General features: G+C 42.6%; 1 protein-coding gene across 3 annotated transcripts in view; it reads left to right on the forward strand.

Annotated features, from left to right (window-relative positions):
* The window catches only part of FAM189A1 (family with sequence similarity 189 member A1), a 394185-nt gene that overhangs the window by 348525 nt on the left and 22674 nt on the right, over nt 1-22986 (forward strand). For all 3 annotated transcript variants that reach the window (XM_032259933.1, XM_032259934.1, XM_032259935.1), the window contains one exon: nt 16844-16951. In XM_032259933.1, the coding sequence (XP_032115824.1) occupies nt 16844-16951 (108 nt within the window). The remainder of the gene's footprint in view (nt 1-16843; nt 16952-22986) is intronic.

Below are 22986 nucleotides of genomic sequence, written 5' to 3' on the forward strand. Positions count from 1 at the left end.
CTTCGTTCTTAATCTGCCTGGGCTTTAATCAAACTACTTTCACTGACACTTTATTTTGATGGGAGCAAAAGAAATAGCCATGAGAGAGGACGATCAAGACACAGAAGGAAGAGCAATGAAAGGTGACAAACATCAGTCTGAACACAAGGGGCGCCCTGGAGAACCAGTTTAGATGGCAGAACGCGTTTGTGGATGGGCACCTCATAATCTTTAGGGCTCTTCGCCTTAAGCATTCATGCATGAGGCCTGAAAGTCCTCTGCTGAACTCATCTGCAGGCACGTGTGTTTTCAGTCCGATCAGACACTCAGATGGTGAATCCTGTATGATAGTCATAGCTTACTGTTGATTGAGCCTTTTGTGTGCTAGGTAGGGATTGCTGGAAGCACATTTGTGAAACTAATCCTACCCTTACAGCAACCCTGTGAGGTATTGGTATGATTTATTCCCATTTTACAGATGAGGATACTGAGGCACAGTGGAATTTAATAACTCCCCAAGGTCATGTGAATTGTGAAGGTGGAGCCAGGATCCCAGGCCGGCAGTCTGGCTCCGGAGTCCCGGCTCTCACCGCCATCTGCAGTGATGGATACAACAGGCTGCTACCCGGGACCCTGGCTGAGCTTCAGGACTGTGGACCTGAATGCTCAGAACAAGCTGAAGCCCAGCGAGAAACCGATTACTGTCTGAACTACCAAAAATCAAAACGTTTACTCTTGGCCGGGCGCGGTGGCTCACGCCTGTAATCCCAGCACTTTGGAAGGCTGAGGTGGGCAGATCACGAGGTCAAGAAATCGAGACCATCCTGGCCAATATGGCGAAACCCCATCTCTGCTAAAAATACAAAAAAATTAGCTAGGCGTGGTGGCGTGTGCCTGTAGTCCCAGCTACTCAGGAGGCTGAGGCAGGAGAATTGCTTGAACCCAGGAGGCAGAGGTTGCAGTGAGCTGAGGTTGCACCACTGCACTCCAGCCGGGTGCCTGGTGACAGAGTGAGACTCTGTCTCAAAAAAAAAAAAAAAAAAAACCGAAAAAAAGTTTACTCTTATATACATTCAGTGTCTTTGTAACAGGTTCTTTGAAAATTGATAAACCACAAATTCATGTATTACATATGTGCTGATACTCTGAGCAGAATGCTTTGTGATGCATAAGTTCTCTATACCAAGCAGGCCGAGTCAAAGGGTTCTGAATTCTGCCTGTGACATACACACCTTGGGCAGGGAAGAAGTTCTTGTTTTACAAAGCAGTGGCTTTATAGTTCCCAGTATGAGGTGTTTCTGGTTTTCATAGACTCCTGGGAAAGAGCAGTTTGTCTCTTGCTTGTCAGTGAGTAAAATGTCGGCGAAGTCTCCCTGCGTTTCCACTCCATGGTCATGCAAGGAATGAGTTGTCATTCTGATTCATGGAGAACAAGTGACATGGCTTCTGCCGTGAGGGAAACACTGATCTACAAGGGATGCAGTGACCCAGGGGGATCTCCCATCAAGGGAAGAGACAGGTCCCCAAAATCAGGACCAATAACCTGGAAGCAGGTCGTATCTGTAGGTGGCTTTTACTTAGGAATGCTCAATCATGACAACTATTCTTTGGAGTTTTCCCCGCTTGGGGCTTAAGACTGTGTTATTTCCTTTAAAACAGTACTTAAAATAATGCCTGTTATTTCCCCGACTCTTCAATATTCCCCAGTCATCTAAATTAAAAAGTGGGATATTTTGGCCTTTTTTGGCTATCAAGATATTAGTTTTCACTTACAAATAGCTACAATCGATTGCTTATATAATTGCTCATACAAAGATTATAAGACATACTGTAAAGCACTTAAAATGTTACCATTCAAAAGTGACTTAAATATAGGTAATTATTATTATACCTGTTAAATGCCTGAGAGTGCTTCATAATGTTTATAGATTAATAACTACTTATTTTAGTCATTTTGGTCCTCTGGTTCCTGGGGATGAATTTCTGGGGTGACTGAAATCAAACCAAATGTGGTAACTGATCAGAAGATGAATAGTGCCCCAACCTTCCTGATTCAGAACCTCCCAGTAATGAGCTCACTCGCGGTGACACACAGCTCTTTACACTCTGGCAGAATCCTTGAAGGAGGGCTTCTCTTTGCCAAGTGCCCCAGGGCTTCACCTACTTCCATTTAAAGTCTAAGCCAGTCAGCCCCTCAAAGATGAGATCAAGACCCCGAGTGATGAGGAAACCCTCAAAGCCGCATCCCCAGAAATAAGAGAGCCAAGGCTTCCACCCAGGGGATCTTTTGTGGTGTGTTGGCCAGAAGTGACCAAAAGAAGATCCAGGAGCTTTCTTGGAGGGAAGGCTTCAGTGCCGTCTTCTGTCATGGCCACACAGAAGCAGAGGGGCTAGGCAGTGGCCCTGTGGTGAGTTGGCTCCCCAGTCACCCAGGTTGGCTTAGAAAGCAGGTCCAGCTCATGGCACCCTCCTGAGCACCCTGCCCAGCCCATTGCTGGGCGGGACTTCACCTTCTAGGCTGCAGCGGACTGTCTGGGAGTGGACATGTACCCAGGCTAGTTCAGTGAGCCCCTTCCCTGGACAGAGGGCTGGGAAGCAGAGAGAGCTAGGTCCGTGTGGAACTATGGTAGCACGTGCTTACCTGGGAGCTGGTCTGCAGAGAGAATGGGAGACAGCCACCGTGGAAGTGAGGCAGAAACAGGCTGCAGAGGGTACCAGCCGGGGACAGGGGAAGATTTGATCACTGCAGTGGGCATCCTCTCACAGACTGTAACCTGGGAGGGTCAGGTGCTGAGTTACGCTGAAACAGGTGCCCTGATGGGCAAGAGTAGACCTGCGATGCTGGGACCACCCCAGAGTCCAGGTGAGAGGGGAAGGTTCGGCCAGGGCAGGTGGAGCTGGAGTCCAATGAGGATTGCAGGTGAGGTTGACCCTGGTGAGGGTCAGCACACCAGGGAGCATTTGGATGTGAGGGGTGTGGGATGACCAGGAAAGAGGCAGAGATGTTGGCTCCATCAGCCCCATCCACGGCATTTCCCTTCAGCAAGAATTGGGCATTATGAAGGCCAAGGGACCCTGCGTTCCTATTGTCTGTCGTCTCTGTCCTCCCTCCCTCTCCCTCCTCCCCCAGGCCTCTCATCACCCCGGGCTCTGCTTATTGCACTCCAGCAATGGGGCACCTGTTTAATTTTTTCTCTGTCCATCCCCACTGGCCTGCTCCAAGTCAGACCTCATTGCGCCTCCCCAGGAGTGTGGAGTCCTGTGCAATTACTGGGCAAGATGCTAGAAGATTCTCTTCCCTTCCCTTCTGACACTTCCTGTTCCCTGGAGTTGAATGAGAGACGTGCTGATTGAATACTAAATTAATATGGTAGTTAGCAAGATAAATTACTCCGTAAACTGCCGTCCTTCACAATCAAAACTAAATCAGTACACCACGATGGGGCTGTAAGTTGCTGTTTTGATCCTATTCCTGAAATCCAACTGGTCCCTGGCCTTAAGACTGTGCGGATTTGCAGGGCCCACTAATGGATTCTTCAGTGGTGAGATTTTCTTTCAAGCAGGCTCAAATCTAATTGGCTTCCAGTTCCTAAGCAAAAGAGGTGCATTACAGGCTGCTTCATGAGTGAAAACACTCTACCCCTCTTTGTTTCTTTGGGGAGTAATTTTGCCATGGGAGATGAAGCGCAGTAATTGAAGTCAATTAAGGTTAAAAAGAAATGTGCCCCACGGCACTGCAAGAGGGGCTGTTTGTTCACTCAGTCAATATTGGTTTCTCGACCTTACCGTTCAGGATTATAGATGACAGTCGTGCTTTAACTCACGAAAAAAGATTCTAGGTGGCTTTTTGATAAGCACGTCACATAGTGGCTAAAGCTGCAAAGCTGCTGATCTTTTTTTTTTTTCTTTTTTAATGTATAATTTTCCTTGCAAATTATTCCACATGCAAACCAAGAAAACAGCTCATGGATCATTGTTATTAACCAGTGACTGATTTCGTTGGAGTACTTGAGACCTTTTATAAGTACCCAATTGCCTTTACATGAAATTTCTTAATTTGGTATTATAATTGGGTATTATATTATAAATTTCTAATTGCTAATATAAATAAAATATGTTCATTGTGTCAAAATTAGAAACTTGGGAAAAAACAGTACTTTGAAAACAATACCTTCCTTGTGTTTTCTTGCTGGGGGGAGGAGGGAGACAGGAGCCCACAGTAGATAGAGCAGCTGTGCCTGGCTTGGGATTTTCTGTGTTACATCCCCAGAATGCACAGGGGCAAACAAACAGCAGAGTGTCCAGGATGTGCATGAGGGTGACTCTGTCACAGGTGTTTTTTATGGGTAAACCTGCATTCCTCAAAATATGAAATGTTGAACTGCCCAGGAGAGCTGGGCCTGCAGTCAGAGGACTAACAGTGTTTTGGATGGTTTAATGATAGAAAACAGAAAAGCTCACTCTCTTAATCAGTTCAGGCTGTGCTGTTGGTTTGAATAGTTCTCCGTTGGAAACATAATCCTCAATGCACCAGTCAGTGTTGGGAGGTTGAGTTTAGTAAGAGGTGATTGGGTCATGAGGGTGGAGCACTCATGTATGGATTGTCATTATCGTGGGAGAGAGTTCCTTAGGGTGAGAGTGGGTTGTATAAAGGGAGTCTGGCCCCTGGTGCCTCTCTCTTTGTCTCACACACTCACTTCAGCTTTCTGCCTTCCACTTTCCACCTTCCACCACAGGATGACCCCCACCAGATGCTGGCACCATGCTCTTGGACTTCCCAGCCCCCAGAACTGTGGGCCAAATACACTTCTATTCGTTACCCAGTCTGTGTTACTCCGTTACAGCAGGAGAAAATGGACTAAGACAGGTTGCTATAACAGAGTGCTTTAGATGGGGTGGTGTAAACAGCAGACATTTCTCACAGTCAGGAGGCTACAAGTCGAGTGACAGCGTGGTCAAGTTCTGGTGAGCATCCTCTTCGTGTTTTACAAAGGGCAGACTTCTCACTGTGTCCTCACATGGTGCAGGGGGCAGGGGGAGAGAGAGAGAGAAATTTAAAATTATCCTGTCACAGACTGTGCACACACACACACACACTTACACACACGCAAAGCCTTGCTGTGGTCTTTGTTGGAAATTCATTTGATTTATAAGTTAATTTGGAAAGTATTAATGTATTTACAGCATTGAATCTTCCTAGTCATGACTACTATGTCTATTTATTTGTTCTCAACATATTTTTCCATCTAATTCTATATTTACTCTTGGCTACTTTATATTTTTTTGCTATTGTAAATCATATCTTTAAAAAACTTGTACTTGCTGTTTGTTGCTAGTGAATGAATTTTACATATTGATTGTATATGCAGCAGCATTGCACAACTGTCATAGTTACTTGTAAATATTTGGAAATGTTATTGAGTTTTCTATGTGAATAATCATATCATCTTGGACGGTTTTTCTTCCCTCCTAGTTTGAACATAGTTTACTTCTTTTTCCTGTCTTTTCCAATGACTGGGATCCGTGTAGAAGAGAAGTGATATTGGCAGCAATCCCCATCTCCTTCCAGATGTTTGCTGTACGGTTTCTTGCGTTAAGGGAGCTCCTATTTCAAGTTTATTAGAGGCTTTTACACTAGTATTGAAATACCAACTGCTATTTTGCATCTATTCAGATTATCATACAGTTTTTCTCATTTAATGTAGTGAATTCCATTAATAAATTACTTTATGTTAAAACATCTTTGTAATATTGGAATAAACCACATTTGGTCATAGTAGGTTTTTTAAAATGCTGCTGTATTTAGTTTATTCATATTTTGTTTAGGACTTTTGCTTCTAGATTCATGAAGAAGAATTTTCCTCTCGTTTTTACAACTAGATCTGTCTTATTTGTTTTTTAAAGTCAGCCAATTATCCCAACACAAGTAAGATGATGTCCTTTTTTATTGCAGCAGTATCTCGAGCTGGTCTCTCTATTCTGTTCCTTTAGTGATGCCACCTTATACTATTATCGTAGATTTAGGGGACATTTTGATGTCTGCAAAGCCTTTTTTTTCCCCAAAAATTTCTTGACAATGCATGTTTATTTTTTTCATTCCCGTAAATTTAGGACAAAGCCAGATATTTTAAAATGGTGTTTTGTTCAACATTGTTTTATTTTATTTTATTTTATTTTTTCAACATTGTTTTAAAGCTAGAGACTCATTAGGATCACAGTGAGTTTTTAGAAATCCAGAATTTATAGGAAAGTTTTCTGTATGTATATACACATATATATGTATATATATATAATCTATCTCATACATACACACGCAAAGATACATACATGTGTGTATACACACACAGACACATTTTTTTGCCTCATTACTTTGCCTTGAATATCAGAAAAATGGCAAATAGTTTTCTTCTTAAAACCTCATAGAACTGTAAGAAAATAATTATTAGCCTACGATTATTTATACAGATGATCATTCAGGCAATTTACAGCCATCAGTTAAAGGGTAGAAGCTATTGTTTCAGAGGACAAAGGCCAGTTTTCAATTACCAGAGTGCAGTTCTGAACCCTCATGGAGAGCGTGTAAACTTCCTCCTGGATCCTTGCCCAGAGTTAAAAGTGCCACTGAGGAGACAGCAGGCACCCTGTGGGGAGCAATCCTGCCCTCCTGGAGCAGCACTTGTGTTACTGGTAGTGCCTGAGTGGCCAAAGCAAGGCCAAAATCCATCGACATTTTTAGGGATTATAAATTGGTATTTGCCTCTTGAAATTATAGCTTACACAGATTTCTCCATGAATCGCTTACCTTTTCCATAAGGTGAGAGATGAGGACCCAGTTTCATTCTCCTACATGTGGCTTGCCAATTGTCCCAGCACCATTTGTTGAAAAAGGTGTCCTTTCCCCACTTTATGTTTTTGTTTGCTTTGTGGAAGATCAGTTAACTATAAGTATTTGAGCTTATTTCTGGGTTCTCTATTCTGTTCTATTGCTCTATGTGCCTATTTTTATACCAGTACCATGCTGTTTTGGAAACTATGGCCTCATTATATAGTTTGAAATCAGGTAGTGTGATGCCTTCAGATTTGTTCTTTTTGCTTAGTCTTGTGTTGCCTATGTGGGCTCTTTCTTTGGTTCCATATGAATTTTAGAATTGTTTTTTTCTAATTCTGAGAAGAATGATGATGGTAGTGGGGGTTGCAATGAATTTGTAGAATGTTTTTTGGCAGTATGGTCATTTTCACAATATTGATTCTACCCATTCATGAGCATGGGATGTGTTTCCATTTACTTGTGTCATCCATGGTTACTTTCAGCAGTGTTTTGTAATTTTCCTTGTAGAGATCTTCAGGTTCCTTGGTTAGGTATATTCCTAAGTTTTTTATTTTGTTTTTTTGCAGCTATTGTAAAGGGGTTGAGGTCTTGATTTGATTCTCTGCTTGGTTGCTGTTGTATAGAAGAGCTACTGACTTGTGTACGTTAATCTTGTATCTAGAAATCTTGCTAAATTATTTTATCAGTTCTAGGAGCTTTCTGGTAGAGTAGGGGTTTCAAGGTAAATGATCATATCATCAGCAAACAGTGACAGTTTGACTTCCTCTTTACCAATTTGGATGCCCTTTATTTCTTTGTCTTGTCTGATTGCTCTGGCTAGGACTTCTATTACTGTGTTGAAGAGAAGTGGTGGGAGTGGGCATTCTTGTCTTATTTCAGTTCTCAGAGGGAATGTTTTCAGTTTTTCCCTGTTCAGTATTATGTTGGCTGTGGTTTTGTCATAGTTGGCTTTTATGACCTTGAGGTATGTCCCTTGTATGCCAATTTTGCTGAGAGTTGTAATCATAAAGCAATGCTGGATTTTGTCAAATGCTTTTCCTGCATCTATTGAGATGTTCATGTGATTGTTGTTTTAAATTCTGTTTATGTGGTGTATCACATTTATTGACTTGCATATGTTAAACCATCCCTGCATCCCCGGTATGAAACCCACTTGATTGTGGTGGATTATCTTTTTAATATGTTGTTGGATGTGGTTAGGTAGTATTTTGTTAAGAATTTAACATCTGTGTTCATCAAGAATATCAGTCTGTAGTTTTCTTTTTTGGTTGTGTCCTTTTCTGGTTTTGGTAGTAGGGTGATGCTGGCTTCATAGAATGAATTAGGGAAGGCTCCTTCTTTCTCTATCTTGTGGAATATTGTCAAAATGATTGGTACCAATTCTTAGAATGCCTGGTAGAGTTCTGCTGTGAATCCATCTGGCCCTGGACTTTTTTGTGTTGGTAATTTTTTAATTACAATTTCAATCTTGCTGCTTGTTATTGGTCTGTTTATGGTATCTAATTCTTCTTGATTTAAGCTAGGAGGGTTGTATTATTACAGGAATTTATCCATCTCTTCTAGGTTTTCTAGTATACGTGTGTAAAAATGTTCATAGTAGCCTTGCATGATCTTTTGTATGTCAGTGGTGTCAGTTGTAACATTTCCTGTTTTGTTTCTTAGTGAGGTTATTTGGATTTTCTCTCTTCTTGGTTAGTCTTGCTAATGGTCTATCAATTTTACTTATCTTTGCAAAGAATCAGCTTTTTGTTTCATTTATCTTTTGTATTTTTTTGTTTCAATTTCCCTTAGTTCTGCTCTGATTTTGGTTATTTCCTTTCTTCTGCGGGGTTTGGGTTTGATTTTTCTTGTTTCTCTAGTTCCCTGAGTTGTGACCTTAGAATGTCAGTTTGTGCCCTTTCAGTCTTTTTGATGTTGGCATTTAGGGTTATGCACTTTCCTCTTGGTACCGCCTCTGCTGTATCACAGAGGTTTTGGTAGGTTGTGTCATTGTTGCTCAGTTTGAAGAATTTTTAAATTTCTACCTTGATTTCATTTTTTACCCAATGCTTATTCAGGAGCAGGTCATTTAATTTCCATGTATCAGCATGGTTTTGATGGTTCCTTTTGGAGTTATTTCCAGTTTTATTCTACTGTGGTCTGATAGAGTGCTTTATATAATTTCAATTTTCTTAACTTTATTGAGTCTTGTTTTATGGCCTATCATATGGTCTGTCTTAGAGAAAGTTCCACATGCTGTTGAATAGAATGTGTATTCTGTGGTTCTTGGATGAAATGTTCTGTATGTATTTGTTAAGTCCGTTTGTTCCAAGGTATAGTTTAAATCCATTGTTTCTTTGTTGACTTTCTGTCCTGATGACCTGCCTAGTGCTATCAGTGGAGTATTGAAGTCCCCTACTATTATTGTGTTGCTGTCTATCTCATTTTAGGTGTGTTAGTTAGGTCGGCTTTATAAATTTTGGAGCTCCAGTGTTAGGTGCATATATGTTTAGGATTGTGATATCCTCCTTTTGGAACAAGGCCTTTTGCCACTATGTAATGATCCACATTGTCTCTTTTAACTGATGTTACTTTAAAGTTTGTTTTGTCTGATATAAGAATAATTACACCTGCTTGCCTTTGGTGTCTATTTGTGTGAAATGCCTCTTTCCACCCCTTTACTTTAAGTTTATGTGAGTCCTTAGGTGTTAGGTGAGCCTCCTGAAGGCAGCATATAGTTAGTTGGTGAGTTCTTACCCATTCTGCGGTTCTGTGTCTTATAAGTGTGGTGTTTATACTATTTACATTCAAAGTTAGAATTGAAATATGAGTTACCATTGCATTCATAGTGCTATTTGTTGCCTGTGTACTTTGGTTTTGTGGTTTTTTTATTTTTGCTTTTTAACTTGTATTTTTATTTTATAGAGCCTACGCCATTTCTGCTTTAAAGAGGTTCTGTTTTTATGCATTTCCAGGATTTGTTTCAAGATTTAGAGCTCCTTTTAGCAGTTCTTGTAGTGGTAGCTTGGTAGTGGTGAATTGTCTCGGCATTTGTTTCTTCAAAAACAAACTGTATTTTTCAAAAACAGACTATATCTTTCCTTCATATGTGATGCTTAGTTTTGCTGGATTCAAAATTCTTGGCTGACAATTGTTTCGTTTGAGGAGGCTGAAGGCAGGGCCCAAATCCCTTCTAGCTTGTAGGGTTTCTGCTGAGAAATCTGCTGTTAACCTAACGGGTTTTTTTTTTTTTTTTTTTTTTTTTCCTTTATAGGTTACCTGGTGCTGCTATGTCATACCTCTTATAATTCTTGCCTTTGTCTTAACTTTGGATAACCTGATGACAATGTGCCTAGGTGATTATCTTTTTGCAGTGAGTTTCCCAGGTGTTCTTTGTGCTTCTTATACTTGGATACCTGGGTCTCTAGCAAGGCCATGGAATTTTTCCTCAATTAGTCTCTCAAATATGTTTTCCCAGCTTTTAGATTTCTCTTCTTCCTCAGGAACACTAATTATTCTTAGGTTTGGTCATTTAACATAATCCCAGACTTCTTCAAGGCTTTGTTCATATTTTATTTTGCTTTTTTCTATGTCTTTTTTGGATTGGGTTAATTTGAAGACCTTGCCTTTGAGCTCTGAATTTCTTTTTTTTTACTTGTTCAGTTCTATTTCTGAGACTTTCCAGAGCATTTTGCATTACTATTAGTAGTGTGTCCAACTTTTCCTAGATTTTTAATTGTTTTTTCTTCATTAAGTTATCTATTTCCTTATCTATTTCTCCCTTCACTTCTTGTATCATGTTTTGAATTTCCTTGAATTGGGCTTCACCTTTCTCTGGTGCCTCCCTGATTAGCTTGGTAACTAACCTCCTGAATTCTTTTTCAGGTAAATTAGGGATTTCTTCTTGGTTTGGATCTATTGCTGATTAACTAGTATGATTTGGTGGAGGTGTTAAAGAGCCTTGTTTTGTCATATTACCAGGGTTGGTTTTCTGGTTCTTTCTCATTGGATAGGCTCTGTCAGAGGGAAGGTCTAGGGCTTAAGGCTGTTGTTCAGATTCTTTTGTTCCATGGGGTGTTCCCTTGATGTAGTACTCTCCTCTTTTTCCTATGGATGTAGCTTCCTGTGAGCTGCACTACCGTGAAAGTTGTCTCTCTTTTGGGTCTGGCCACCTAGCAAGTCTCCCTGGCTCCAGGATGGTTCTAGGGGTTGTCTGCACAGAGTCCTGTGATGTGAACTGTCTCTGGATCTCTCAGCCATGGATAACCAGCACCTGTTCCAGTGGAGGTGTTAGGGGGTGTGCAATGGACTCTGTGAGGGTTGTTCGCTTTGGTGGTTTAGTACTCTATTTTTGTGCTGGTTGGCCTCCTGCTGGGAGGTGGCTTTTCCAGAAAACATCAGCTGTAGTAGTGTGGAGAGGAACCAGTGGTGGGGTGGGCAGTAGAACTCACAATATTATATGTTCTTTGCTTTCTACTACCACAGTGGGTAGGGAAGGCCCATTAGGTGGGGATGGGGCTAGGCATGTCTGAGCTCAGATTCTCCTTGGGTGAGTCTTAACTCCTGTGGGGGATGGGTATAAGATTCCCAGGTCACTGGAGTCATGTACCTAGGAGGATTATGGCTGTCTCTGCTGAGTCATGCAGGTTGTCAGGGAAGTGGTGGAAAGCAAGTAGTCACAGGCCTCACCCAGCTCCCACACAAACTGAAGGGCCAGTCTCACTCCTACCATGCCCGCCCACCAACAGCCCCGAGTCTGTTTCCAGGCAGTGGGCAAGAGGGACTTGAGAACTTGCCCCAGACTACCCACCTCCCAGCTGCGAAAGAAGGGGCTTATTCTTCCTCAGCCTTTGGAGAGTCTGCACACCAGATTTGGGCCCTCCACTGAGTTCTGGCCAGGAGGCTTCTCACCCAGTTCAAATTGTTACAAAATTCAGCTAGAGATTTTCTTCTCCCTGTTGAGCTTTACCCCCGCAACTCTGGCAGCCCTCCTGGTGGATCCCTGTGGTGCCAGGCAGGAATGGCCTGCTTGGGGACCTGGGGGCTTCCAGGGCATTTCACAGTGCTTCCACTACTTCTTTATTTTGCTTGACCCTCTAAACTGACTCAGCTACAGGTAAGGTCTGAAACTTCTCTCACAAGCAGACCTGCATTTTCTCCAGTGGGGTGTGTGTTTGGGAGAGGATGCTCTCCCTTTCCCAATTCCACAGTTTGGGCACTTACAGTATTAGGGTGCCTTCTGAGTCCTGCAGAAGCAGTCTGCTTCCTTCAGAAGGTTTGTGGGTCCTCTTGGGGTTGCTGGTTTGTTCTTGCAGTCAATCTGGAGCTAAAATTCACAATGCAAACCTCTGTACACTGCTGTGTCCAGAGCTGCAATCTAGACCTGCCTCCCATCCTCACAATCCCGTGTGTGCCACATTATTTTATTTAAAGGTCAAGGTGAATTTTTTGTGTGTGGTTGGAAACTTGGTAATTATGCATATAATTTCCTTCCAGTCTGAACTTACAATTCAGAAGAGAACAATGAGATGTCCTATAATATTTCAAATATTTAGCAACCACCTATTTTGAATGAGATATTCTTTTCTTTTCCTTTTTTTTAATTTTCTTTTTGAATAAGATATTCTACTATATGTAGCGAAAGACTTGGTCTCTGCTCTTGATGTTCTCACAAGATGGAGGTAGAAATAAACTGCCAGGAACAGAAGGGTCTGAGCTGTTAACCTACTTTCAAGCTAACAAACTAGTCTGTTACTGTTTACTGTTACTTTTCTGGCAAAAAGACATAAGATTCCTGGTTCAGAGACAAGGGACCTTATTACTCATGGCAAAAGCAGTATCCAGAGCTCTAGGCTACTGTGTGTCAGTTCCCCATGTGCTGGGGTCTCGGGGTGATCCTAAGGGCCCACCATGGATGCCTGCACATGTGTGGTGAGCTGCGTTACCGGGAAGGAGCACTGAGACCGGGGAATCTCTGTGTTTGTAGCAAACCTACACTTTGTCTAGGGGAGACATTCCCTCTTTACTCAAGATTTCTTGGTGCAAACACAGCCCTGGGAAATGAATTGGGTAAAGAAAAGTCAAGGCCTTACATTCTTGGCATATCCAGCAGGAACTTGAGGGTGTGCTCAGGGCCCATGGCAGATGGCCTTTCCCAACATAGATCTGCAAAGAACATCAGCTCCATGACCAATGTCTACCATCACAAGGCAATAAAGAATAAATGGTGCAGGCATTTAAGAGAATAATTCATATAAAGCCCAACCCCCATCCCTTGTAATCATTAGCACATGTAGGGCTATTGCTGGATATCTCCTCATCACTTCTGTTTCATGCTGTGGAACTCTCCTTATCATTATACCTTCTATAATTTTATCTTAGCTGATAACGGCCTCCCATGGGACCTCTTTCTTTATGCAAAGAGAGAAGACAACATAGGAAAAAAAAAAAAAGCTAGTGAATGAACTAGCAGAAATAAATGTTAGACAGCTTGTCCTCATTTTGTCCAGCAAGCAAAGGTAACAATATTCTGAATTCTTTTTTTTTTTTTTTTTTTGAGATGGAGTCATTCTGTCACCCAGACTGGAGTACAGTGACATGATCTCAGCTCACTACAACCTCCACCTTCCAGGTTCAAGTGATTCTCCTGCCTCAGCCTCCTGAGTAGCTGGGATTATAGGTGCCTGCCACCATGCCTGGCTAATTTTTGTATTTTTAGTAGAGACAGGGTTTCACCATGTTGGCCAGGCTGGTCTTGAACTCCTGACCTCAGGCGATCTGCCAGCCTCAGCCTCCCAAAGTGCTGGGATTAGAGGTGTGAGCCACCACAGACTGGCTCAATGTCCTAAACTCTTAATGTTCTTAACAAGTAGGCATATGTAAGTTGTCATGGCTGTCACCTTTCTCTGTTAATTGTATTATTAATATCCATAATTTACTTGAAATGGAGAGATTTAAAAAATAATTTATTATTTGTAGCTTTGCCTAAGTATCTAAAACTGTTTTTTTCTCTTGTGTTTGTTCTATACATGGTTTATTATATACATAACTTCCTTCACTTTATTAGCATTAATATCATCAAAATGCTAATAACATCAGAATGTCCAGCAGCAAAACTTAATATCAGCAATGAAAGACCTGCCTTCTTTACACATTTGCCATTTTGAATGATCTTTTTTTTTGGGAATTGCACTCTGGTCCAGGCTAGAGTGCAGGGGCACGATCTCGGCTCACTGCAACCTCCAACCCTCGGGTTCAAGCGATTCTCCTGCCTCAGCCCACGAGTAGCTGGGGTTACAGGTGCCTGCCACTGCACTGGGCTCATTTTTGTATTTTTAGTAGAGATGGGGTTTCACCATCTGGGCCAGGCTGGTCTTGAACTGCTGACCTCATGATCCACCTGCCTGAGCCTCCCAAAGTACTAGGATTACATGCGTGAGTCACCATGCCCAGCCATAAAGGTATTCTATAGAATGTGGATTTCAGTGTTCATAAAGGACTCTGATAAAGCTGTCAAAAAGCAGAGATAGTCTGGCCAACATGGTGAAACTATTGCTCTCCAAAAAAGAAATTCAAAAATTAGATGAGAGTGGTGGTGTGTGCCTGTAGTTTGGCTACTTGGGAGGCTGAGGCGTAGCCTGGGGGACAGAGTGAGACTCCCTCTTAAAAAAAAGCAGAGATAAAGGCATTATTTAAGCCAGAAAAGAATTCTGAAGAAACACAAACACGATACCAGGTGGTATGCGATTACTTAGAAAAACACCAAGCATTTAAACAGCTGGATGGGAAAAGTCTTCCTGACATGTGTTTCAGATGAATACGTTTTATGAGACAAAGAGGGTCTGCCTCATGATGCATGTGCAAACAAAGGTCAGAGTTGTTTCTGTCTGTGAGTAGTTTCATTTGGTAGCATATGTAAAATTAATATTGCTTTTAGAAGGGTATTCATTCAAATGACAGTGGACTATGTGGTCAATAAAAATGAAATTTCTAGATTGAGGACAAAGTAAAGGTATTGTTTATATTTTAGCAATGGTACATTACGAGATGTGGCTATTCACTGGGTGTGGTGGGTCACGTCTGTAATCTCAGCATTTTGGGAGGGTGAGGCAGGTGGCTCACCTGAGGTCAGAAGTTTGAAATCAGCCTGACCAACACAGTGAAACCCTGTCTCTACTAAAAATACAAAGATTAGCAGGATGTGGTGGCAGGCGCCTATAATCCCAGCTACTCAGGAGGCTGAGGCAGAAGAATCACTTGAACTTGGGAGATGGAGATTGCAGTGAGCCGAGATCATGCCACTGCACTCCAGCTTGGGCGACTGAGTGAGACTCCCTCTCAAAAAGAAAGAGACCTTGCTATTTTAGGTACAACTTTGAATTGACCTCCTGATATATATATAATATATACTTAAGAAGCTCCCCTGCCTTCTTTTCACTAAGCAAGGGCACAGCGAGACATCAGCCATCTGCAACCAGAAAGCAGGCCCTTAACAGAATCCAGCAAGCTGGTACCCTGATCTCAGACTTCTAGACTTCAGAACTGTGAGAAATGACTGTTTGTTGTTAGAGCCACTTGGTCTATGGCATTTTTGTAATAGCAGCCTCAGCTGACTAAAACTCTGTATGAAACATAAAAAGACAAACTACATTCTGGGAGAAAATATTTCCAAACCACCTATCTGACAAAGGACTAGTACCTAGAATACATAAAAAAAACTCTCATAACTAAACAGTTAAAAAAAAAAAAAAAAAAGCAAACATTACAAATAGAAAATGGGCAAAAGACATGAACAGACGTTTGACCAGAGAGGATCTCCAGATGGCAAATAAGCACATGAAAAGATTTTCGACATCATTAACATCAGGGAAATATAAATTAAAATCTTTTATAAAGTGGTATCATTATGCACTTGTGAGAATAGCTAAAATGCAGACAGTGACAGCACATGTTGGCAATCATACAGAGAAACCCGATCACTCATACACTGCTAGTGGGAATTAAAAATGGTTCAAACACTCTGGAAGGCATTTTTGCAGTTTTTAAAATAAAACTAAACATGCAATTACTGTAAAAATCAGCATTCGTACTCTTGGATATTTATCTTGGAGAAATAAAAATTTACGTTCACGCAAAAACCTGTACACAGAGGTTCATAGCAGCTTCATTTGTAATATCCCAGCCCTGGAAAACCGCAATACCAAAAATGCAGATATTCTTCAGTTGTTTAGGATTAAACCAATGTGGTACATGCATACTGTGGAATACTACTCAGCAATAAAAAGGAGTGAACTACCGATACATGCAACAACTTGGATGAGTCTAAAGGGAATTATGCTGAGTGGAAAAAGCCAGTTCTGAAAGGTTACATGCTGTGCAGTCCATGTATGCAACATTCTTGAAATGACAAAATTATTAAAAATGGAGAACAGACTAGTGATTGACAGGGGATCGGAACTGGGGGTTGAGTAGGGAGCAGGGAAAGAGGTGAGTGTGTCTATGAAAGGTCAGCCCTGGGGGGACCCATGTGGTGATGGGACTTTTCTTTATCCTGACTGTACCAGTGTCAGTATCCTGGTTGTGACACCAAACTACAGATTTGCCAGATGTTACCACTGAGAGAAAACCAGTAAAGGGTGCCCAGGATCTCTCTGTAGGATTTCTTACAATTGCATGTCAATATACAATTATCTCAAGATAAAAACTTTCACTTGAGTTACAGGTTGTGATTGATAAAAATTGCCCACCTCCTTAAATGTTGGCCATCTTACTTAGGATTTTCTTAGACATGTTACTGCCTACCTAATAATTATCAAAATTGTAAAACACATCGTTGAATATTATGAACAATTTGATCAGCATTGTAAAGGAACAAACGAATGTGTTTCTATGAAAGGCCAATTTTGATTATGAGAAAACACAGACACACAAAACAAAACCTCTGTGAAGTAGGTGGCAGTCGGCCTGGCTCATTCTGGATCCTAGCAGGAGGGCTAAGGATTCTGCCATCTGGGATTTCGGGATGAGGCTGACATTCTCCTGCACCTTTCCTCACAGGATCTCCTCTTCAGTGTGTGCGCCCTCAACGTCCTGTCTACCATTGTGTGTGCGCTGGCCACAGCCATGTGCTGTATGCAGATGGTCTCCTCCGACGTCCTGCAGATGGTGAGTGGCCTGATCCCCTCCTCCTCTACCCAGTTTGAAACCAGTGCAGGAGTGGATGCTTCTGGCTTCAGCCCAATGCAGTGAGGTTGATGGCCCCTGACAGTCCATGGCACCTGGAGATCACCTTGTGTTGCCCTCTAGAAAACCAAGCATCTGCACGTGTGGTGCCGCTGATGTATGTATTTTAGGTGGCGTTGGAGCTCCATATTGACAGAGTTCTGCCGCTGTCATGTTCTCTAGGATGGCCCATGGTGTGTGCCCTTGAGTAATGTAGTGAAATTCCTGCAGCCCTGGTCATCCCCTGGACCCAGCACCTCCAAAGCAAGGTGCCTTCCTCTGGCTTCAGAATTATCTTTTAATCCAGGAAGTTTAGGGTTGTTAGAAGATCAGTTCTTTTCTCACTGGAAAATTGCCAACCTGTGCATTTTTAATTTGCTAATGAACCCTGAGCTCATACTCCAGCGGCCAGTCACTGGCCATCATTTGGCCCTCTGCCCAGGTACATACACAGGAAGACCTGCTGCTCCCAGGGGTGGCAAGGAGGCCGGGAGCATGGTTCACTAACACATGTTATAATATGTGGGTTATTGAAGGCTCTTCCTGTTTCAATGTGAATGGAACACAGCCTACTGATCAGAATGCTACTGAGTACAATAAAGAGAAATTCATGAGAGGATACTATTCTTCCATGGTAAGGGTAGGAATATCTGGGTGTGTGTGTGTGTGTGTGTGTGTGTGTGTGTGTGTGTGTGTGTCTGTGTCTTTCTGCCTCTGTCTCTTTCTCTCAGTTTGCCCCTTTGAAACCTACCCTGCTTCCCATGCAATGTTTTATGCATCTTATGCAAGAAAAGGCAGCTTGTTCTTATAGAGGGTTTTTTATGTGCTCTTCATTATCATTCATCCTGTGGCAGTCAACATCAGTTGATCAAGATATAGGGCCAGAGAGCATCATTACCAAGATGTTAAAGATTCATTGGTCCTAATTGCATGCCACGGGAGTCTCTCCCTCCTGGTGTACATCCACATGGCTGTCACAGCCAGGCTGCCCTTTCTGGGAGGCTACAGTTTTCTGAAAGGCATCTAATTAAGCAGTTCTTCGGTAGCCATGAACTTCTGCCCTTGTTCATCAGGGCCTCATGTTGGCAATTTTCTCCAGCATGTTCTGTAAAGGAAAGGTTAAATACCTGGGGCTTCTCCTCACCTCAGCACATTTTACTATTGATCTGTAAATATCACATCAGTTTCACCAAACTTACAGAACTAAAGGCATGTAAAGTCTAAAAGTTTGCATTCTCCTGGTTTTATGCATTAAAATGAAAATTACCAGCTAAATAAGAATAAAGTAAATTCTCAGTATGAGAGTGTACACAGTGATCACAGCAACGTGCAAAGTCACTCTGTAGTTGTGATGAGTGGGGCATGAGCAGGCCTGGAGCTGTGGGTCCGAAGCCAGGCATGCCAGGGTCTGAGTCCCACCTCTTCTGCATACAAGGCAGGTGATTCTGGGCGTCTCACTGAACCTACCTGTGCCTCGGTTTCCTTACCTGTGAAATGGAACACATGGGATGCCTGGGGATCCCTAATACCTGTGATCTGTTTTGATTTGAAATGTGCGGGACTATCAGTCTGTCACTGGGATGTCTCAGCAATGCCTGCAGACACAGTGGCTGAGGCTCTTTACCAGCAGAAAATACCAGGCACAGGAATGGCAGGCTGCGGTGACAGTGGCTGCCGTCAGAAGCCCTGGTTTCACCGCCAAGTACTCTGTGGGTGAGTTTGCCTCACACCCCTGGCTTGGAAGCAGAAATAGCGGACTTCCTGCCATCATGTCGTTTGCACTGGGTGACGGTGTGGTGGGAGCCCAAGGCTCTGCTCCCCTGATGAGACCCTGATTCTGCTGCCGGGCCTTCAGAGTCATGGGGGAGGCAAAAGGGAGCTGCTGCTCGGTGGCCATGGCACCCCGTGGGACCAGCATGATCTTGGACATGTCACCGCCTGTGGGTCCCCGTTTCCTCAGCTCCAAAGAAGATGAAGTGTGTACGCTGCTGTACACACTTGCTCCTGATGGGATGAGTCCGCTTATCTGTGGGAATGGGTTTTGAAGAAACATGGTGGCCACATGGAGGTCAGCTCTTGCCATGTGGGTTGGAGGCCTGAGCCAGGCTGGCTGTGCAAACCGTGCTTTTAGAGGAGTGAGAAAGCCCAGCAGCGTCATGGTCACACCCTGAGTGATGGAACCCAGAAAGGAAGACGCCTCTGAAGCTCTTTTTAACTTTCTTTCTTTATTTCATTACCTACTTTAATAAAAGAAGTAAAATATGATCACTGAAACAAGTAAAATAATGCAGCAGAATGTAAAGAAATAGTTAATAGTCTCTCTTCTCCCACCCCAATTACCACTAACACTTTGAAGTGAATCTTTCCCTCCCTCCCTTCCTTCCTTCCCCCTCTCTCTTCCCTTCCCTTCCCTTCCGTTTCCCTCCCTTCCTTCCTTCCTTCCTTACTTCCTTCCTTCCTTCCCTCCTTCCCTCCCTCCCTCCCTCCCTCCTTTTTTCTTTTCTTTTCTTTTCTTTTCTTTATTTTGTAGAGAGAGTCTTGCTGTGTTGCCCAGGCTGCTGTTGAACTCTGGCCTCAAGTGATCCTCCTGCCTCACCCCCACAACGTTCCATTCCTCTCTTGATTTCTTAATGCTTCAATAAACGTATATAAATAGTCTATCTTCCATTTTTCTCCCTCTCCCTCTTTCTCTCCTTCCTTCCCTTCCTTCCTTCCTTCCCTTTCTTCCTTTCTTCCTTATTTTTAGCCAAAATGGAATTGTGTCATTCATAATACTCTGCAGTTGAATTTCATAACCTGAAACTATCACGGACATTTCTCTAGGTCAGCATATGGAAAGATCATGTTAAACTTCCCGGATCCATAATATCAGTTACTATGTGATGTCAGCTGCTTGTCATTTCTTTATCTGTGGATACTCAAGTTGTCTCCTGTTTTTGGTGCCGGTGTCGGTTTTGGTTGTGCTGCTGCAGATGGTGTGATGGTAAGGTCTTTGTGCAAACAGCTGCAGCTCTCTGAACCGGCCCCTGCTGAGCCGTCAAGCCAGTTAAGCATGGTTCTCCCTCATGGCTGCAAAGCACACTGCCTGCCGCCCACAGTACAGATCCCTGCTAGAAGCTTCCTCATTTCACGCCTGCACCATTTCTGCTCCAAGAAGCTGGGCTGTAAGCTTTCCAAGGGACGGTTGTAGCTATTCTTAACTAGCTTATGCCAGTGATATTTGTTGTAATTACATATTCTAGTAATGTGTAAACCCATGAAATGAGAGTGCAGAAAGCTAATTGTTTCTGTTATAACAGTCAAGTGCTTTTGAAAGATTCAGTGAAACGGTGCTGTTGAATGTATTGCTGTCCATTTAGATGCAAGTGAGACAACTATGGGGGTTGCAATAAATGCTGATAAAAGTCTGGAGGAGCCAGGCGCAGTGGCTCACGCCTGTAATCCCAGCACTTTCGGAGGCCGAGGCAGGCGGATCACCTGAGGTCAGGAGTTCAAGACCAGCCTGGTCAACATGGTGAAACCCAGTCTCTACTAAAAATACAAAAATTAGCCGGGCATAGTAGCATATGCTGGTAGTCCCAGCTACTTGGGAGGCTGAGGCAGGAAAATGGCTTGAACCTGGGAGGCAGAAGTTGCCGTGAGCTGAGACTGTGCCATTGCACTCCAGCCTGGGTGACGGAGTGAGATTCCTTCTCAAAAAAATAAATACATAAATCTAGAGGGAGTCCACTCGCACATTGCTTGACAAGTGCCTTTCAGCTGTAGCCCCACTTTAAAAACACAGAAAAGGGTTCTTAGATCTATGTCTTATGGATGCAGCTTGTGTAAGAAAGACCACAGGGCACTCTACACAGCAGACTGACTCTCAGAAGAGGCTTTACCTGGGCAGAGAAAGGTCCATCCATGTAGGTACAGTCAGCCCCCCTTCAGCCAACCGTAGATCAACACTATTCAAGGAAAAAACACAACAAAAAGAACAACAACAAAAATATAAATAAAAAACAATGCACCGTAACAGCTATTTCCATAGCATTTACATTGTGTTAGGAGTTAGAAATATTCGAGAAATGATTCAGAGTATACAGGACGATGTGTGTAGGTTATGTGCAAATAAGACACCATTTTATATAAAAGACTTCACCCTTCACCGATTTTAGTACTCTGTGGCAGGAGAGGTTCTGGAAGCAATTCCCTGTGGATTCAGAGGGACACTGTATACATGGTTTTTCTTTGCCAGGGATTGGTGAGATGGGGAATTGGGTAACAGCTGTCTTAACATACAATTCACGTATCATACAATTCCCCCATTTAAAATTCAGTGGTTTTCCCAGCACTTTGGGAGGCTGAGGCGGGCAGATCACCAGGTGAAGAGATCGAGACCATCCTCGCCAACATGGTGAAACCTCATCTCTACTAAAAATACAAAAATTAGCTGGGCGTGGTAACCTGCGCCTGTAATCCCAGCTACTTGGGAGGCTGAAGCAGGAGCATTGCTTGAACCTGGGAGGCGGAGGTTGCAATGAGCCGAGATCGCACCACTGCACTCCAGCCTGGGCAACAGAGCAAGACTCCATCTCAAAAAAAAAAAAAAAAAAAAATTCAGTGGTTTTAATATATTCACAGAATTGTGAAACCTTCATCACAATCCATTTTAGAGCATTTTTATTATCCCCAAGAGAAACCCATACCCTTCAGCACTCACCCCTATTTCTAGCCTTCAGCCCTAGGAAACCACTAATCTACTTTCTGTATCCATGGATTTGCCGGTTCTGCACCTTTCACATAATTCAGTGATACAATATGTGGCCGTTTGTGTCTGGCTTCTTCCGATTAACGCGATGTTTTCAAGGTTCATTCGTGTTTCTACAGGTACCAACATTTCATTATTTTTTACGGCTGAACAATATATTCCATTGTATCAGTATACCACATTTTGCTTATTCATCAGTAGATGTTCATAGGGGCTGTTTGCCTTCGTGGCTCTTAATCATAATGCTGTTATGAACATCCTTGTACAAGTTTTGGTGTGGACATATGTCTTAGTTTATCTTGGGTATATACCTTGGAGGGGAATTGCTGGGTCATAAGGATGCCTCTCTTTTTGAGGAACTGCAAGACTGTTTTCCAAAGCAGCTGCACCATTTTACATTCCCACCATGAGACCATGAGCATTCCAGTTTCTCCACATCCGCACCAACATGTGCTATCTTTCTTTCATTATAACCATCTTAGTGGTGGTGAAGTGGTATTTCATTGTGGTTTGGATTTGCATTTCCCTGATAATGAATGATGTTGAACATATTTTCATGTACTTGTGGCTATTTGTATATCTTCCTTACAGAAATGTTTTTCAGACATTTTGCCTATTTTTAAAATTGGGTTGTCTTTTTTTTTTTTTTTTTTTTTTTTTTCTGAGGCAGAGTCTCACTCTGTCGCCCAGGCTGGAGTGCAGTGGCATGATCTCGGCTCACTGCAACCTCTGCCCCCAAGGCTCAAGCAATTCTCCTGCCTCAGTCTCCCGTATTTGTCTTCTTATTACTGAGTTATAAAAGTTATTTCTGTATTTTAGGCACAACTCCCTATCAGATTTTTCTTTTGTAAATTTCTTTCCCACCTGTGGGTTATCTTTTCTGTTGAAGCACAGAAGTTTCCATTTGGATGAAGTTCAGTTTCTCGTATTTTTTTCTGTAGTTGTTTGTGCTTCTGTCGTCACATCTAAAAAACCACTGCCTAATCCAAAATGATGTTTTCTTCTAAGAGCTTTATAGTTTTAGCTCTTACACTTAGGTCTTTTTTTTTTTTTTTTTCCTGAGATGGAGAATTGTTCTGTCACTCAGGCTGGAGTGCAGTGGCGCAATCTTGGCTCACTGCAACCTCCACCTCCTGGGTTCAAGCAATTCTCCTGCCTCAGCCTCCCGAGTAGCTGGGATTACAGGCGCCCAGCTAATTTTTGTATTTTTAGTAGAGTTGGGGTTTCA

This window comes from Sapajus apella, unplaced genomic scaffold (assembly GCF_009761245.1).
Source record: "Sapajus apella isolate SASKATOON/1434 unplaced genomic scaffold, GSC_monkey_1.0 scaffold113, whole genome shotgun sequence".
NCBI classification, from domain to species: domain Eukaryota; kingdom Metazoa; phylum Chordata; class Mammalia; order Primates; family Cebidae; genus Sapajus; species Sapajus apella.